This window comes from Anolis carolinensis, chromosome 6 (genome assembly GCF_035594765.1).
Source record: "Anolis carolinensis isolate JA03-04 chromosome 6, rAnoCar3.1.pri, whole genome shotgun sequence".
Classification (NCBI taxonomy): Eukaryota; Metazoa; Chordata; class Lepidosauria; order Squamata; family Dactyloidae; genus Anolis; species Anolis carolinensis.
This window is the reverse complement of record NC_085846.1, coordinates 20,448,536-20,450,194: the sequence shown is the minus strand read 5'-3', so window position 1 is coordinate 20,450,194 and position 1,659 is coordinate 20,448,536. Positions and strand designations below refer to the sequence as shown.

The following is a 1,659-nucleotide window of genomic DNA, read 5'->3' as shown; positions in this document are numbered from 1 at the left end:
TCTTGGCAGATGCTCATGAATATCAGAAATAACACTAGATTTTGCATGGCTATATAAAAGTGTTCACAACAGATTGGCGCCATGGTAGATACACAAACACACACACACACACACACACACACGAAAGAGTGAGCTATAGTTTTAAACCTTGAGAGAGAAATATTTACACATGAAAGATCATACAGTCATTATCTCACAGAACAGCTTTACACATGATTTTGCAAGAAAGCATGATATCAAACAAGTTCTTCAAAGCAACCTGGATCTCCTTGCTTCTCATATATAAATGAATGGATTTGATATGGGAGGAATTACAGGATATATCACCGCAAAACTATATCAAGACAAGATGTCCCACTAGGAGGCCTTGCATAGGCAAAGACTGTACTGGATATGAACAGTGTGACCACAGTGACATGGGGAAAGCATGTGGAGAGAGCTTTCTTCTGACCATGTACAGAAGGCATTCTGAATACTGTACGAAAAATCTGCATGTAAGTTACAATGATGAAGACAAAGCAGCCAAATGCCATGGTGCATCCTAGGAGTAGAAGCCCTGTTTCCACTAAGTAAAGGTCTGAACAGGAAATCTTTAATAACTGTGGAACTTCACAGAAGAACTGATTGATGACATTGGAACAGAAAGTATTTGCAAAGGTGCCACAGGTATAAATAAGACTAAATATCAACCCAGTTGCTACCATCTGAAGGCAGGCTCCTTTGTGCATAATTCTCTCATACTGGAGAGGATTGCAAATTGCAATGTAACGATCATGTGCCATTATAGTTAAGACAATAAAATCTGATGTGAAAAAGAAGAAGCAAAAAAAAAACCTCTGCGACACATGCAGAATAAATAATTGATCTATCATTCTTGAGGGACATAGCCATAGCCTTAGGTACCATAACAGAAATGGATCCAATGTCCAAAATAGCCAGACTGAACAGAAAAAGTGCATGGGAGTATGTAGGTGGAAATCAAGTGCAACTACAATGATGATGAGAAGATTGCTTAATACTGCCATCATGTACAGGGCTAGGAACACAATGAAGTACAAGTTTGTGGAAGTGGGAGGCTGTCTATGTAAGTGGACACCAACTCCACATACACATTTTTCACTTTTATTATGTGTATAGATGTCTAGATATTTAAATATATCCAAGGCCTGCTGAAAATAATTTAATGGTAATGCATGAGAATGTGGCAGACTAAAGCAAAATACTTGATTTTCAAGTGATATGTGAGGAAAGGGTTAAAGCAAGAGAAGTGTAATTCTGCTTCCTAAGGCAGTGAGAGGGAGCAATTTGGTTGGTCTAAAAATATAGCACAAAATTTGTCCATGTTCCCAAATGACATGAATGCAGCTGACGTGAGGAGATGTCTTTGCTAGCACCAAACAAACTGATGCCAGATGGGAAGAATGCCATGGAGCCCATATACCATAGGTCAGAAGTGTAGAAGCACAGGCAAAACCTTTGTAATTTTTGTCTGCCCCCTTCACCAATTTCCACTCTGGATGTTGTCACATGCATTGGACCAATGGAATATGAGTATGAAGAGACACAGATTGTGACCATGGCACTCTCTACAGGACTTATATAGATTTCTTAGGCTGTGTTTTCATTAATATTTCCATATGACAGCTTATATTAATCAAA

At 38.6% G+C, this 1,659-nt stretch overlaps 1 protein-coding gene across 1 annotated transcript; it reads right to left on the bottom strand.

Moving 5' to 3' along the window:
• Positions 1 to 274: 274 nt before the first annotated feature.
• Positions 275 to 888, bottom strand: LOC134292617 (olfactory receptor 14A2-like). Its single transcript, XM_062958111.1, has one exon. It carries the CDS (start codon positions 870 to 872, stop codon positions 324 to 326), a length of 549 nt encoding a protein of 182 aa, XP_062814181.1. The 5' UTR covers positions 873 to 888; the 3' UTR covers positions 275 to 323.
• Between the last annotated feature and the right edge of the window lie 771 nt (positions 889 to 1,659).

Excerpts from the sequence above, each read along its gene's own strand:
- LOC134292617 (XM_062958111.1), bottom strand. The coding sequence starts at position 872 with ATGATAGATCAATTATTTATTCTGCATGTGTCGCAGAGGTTTTTTTTT.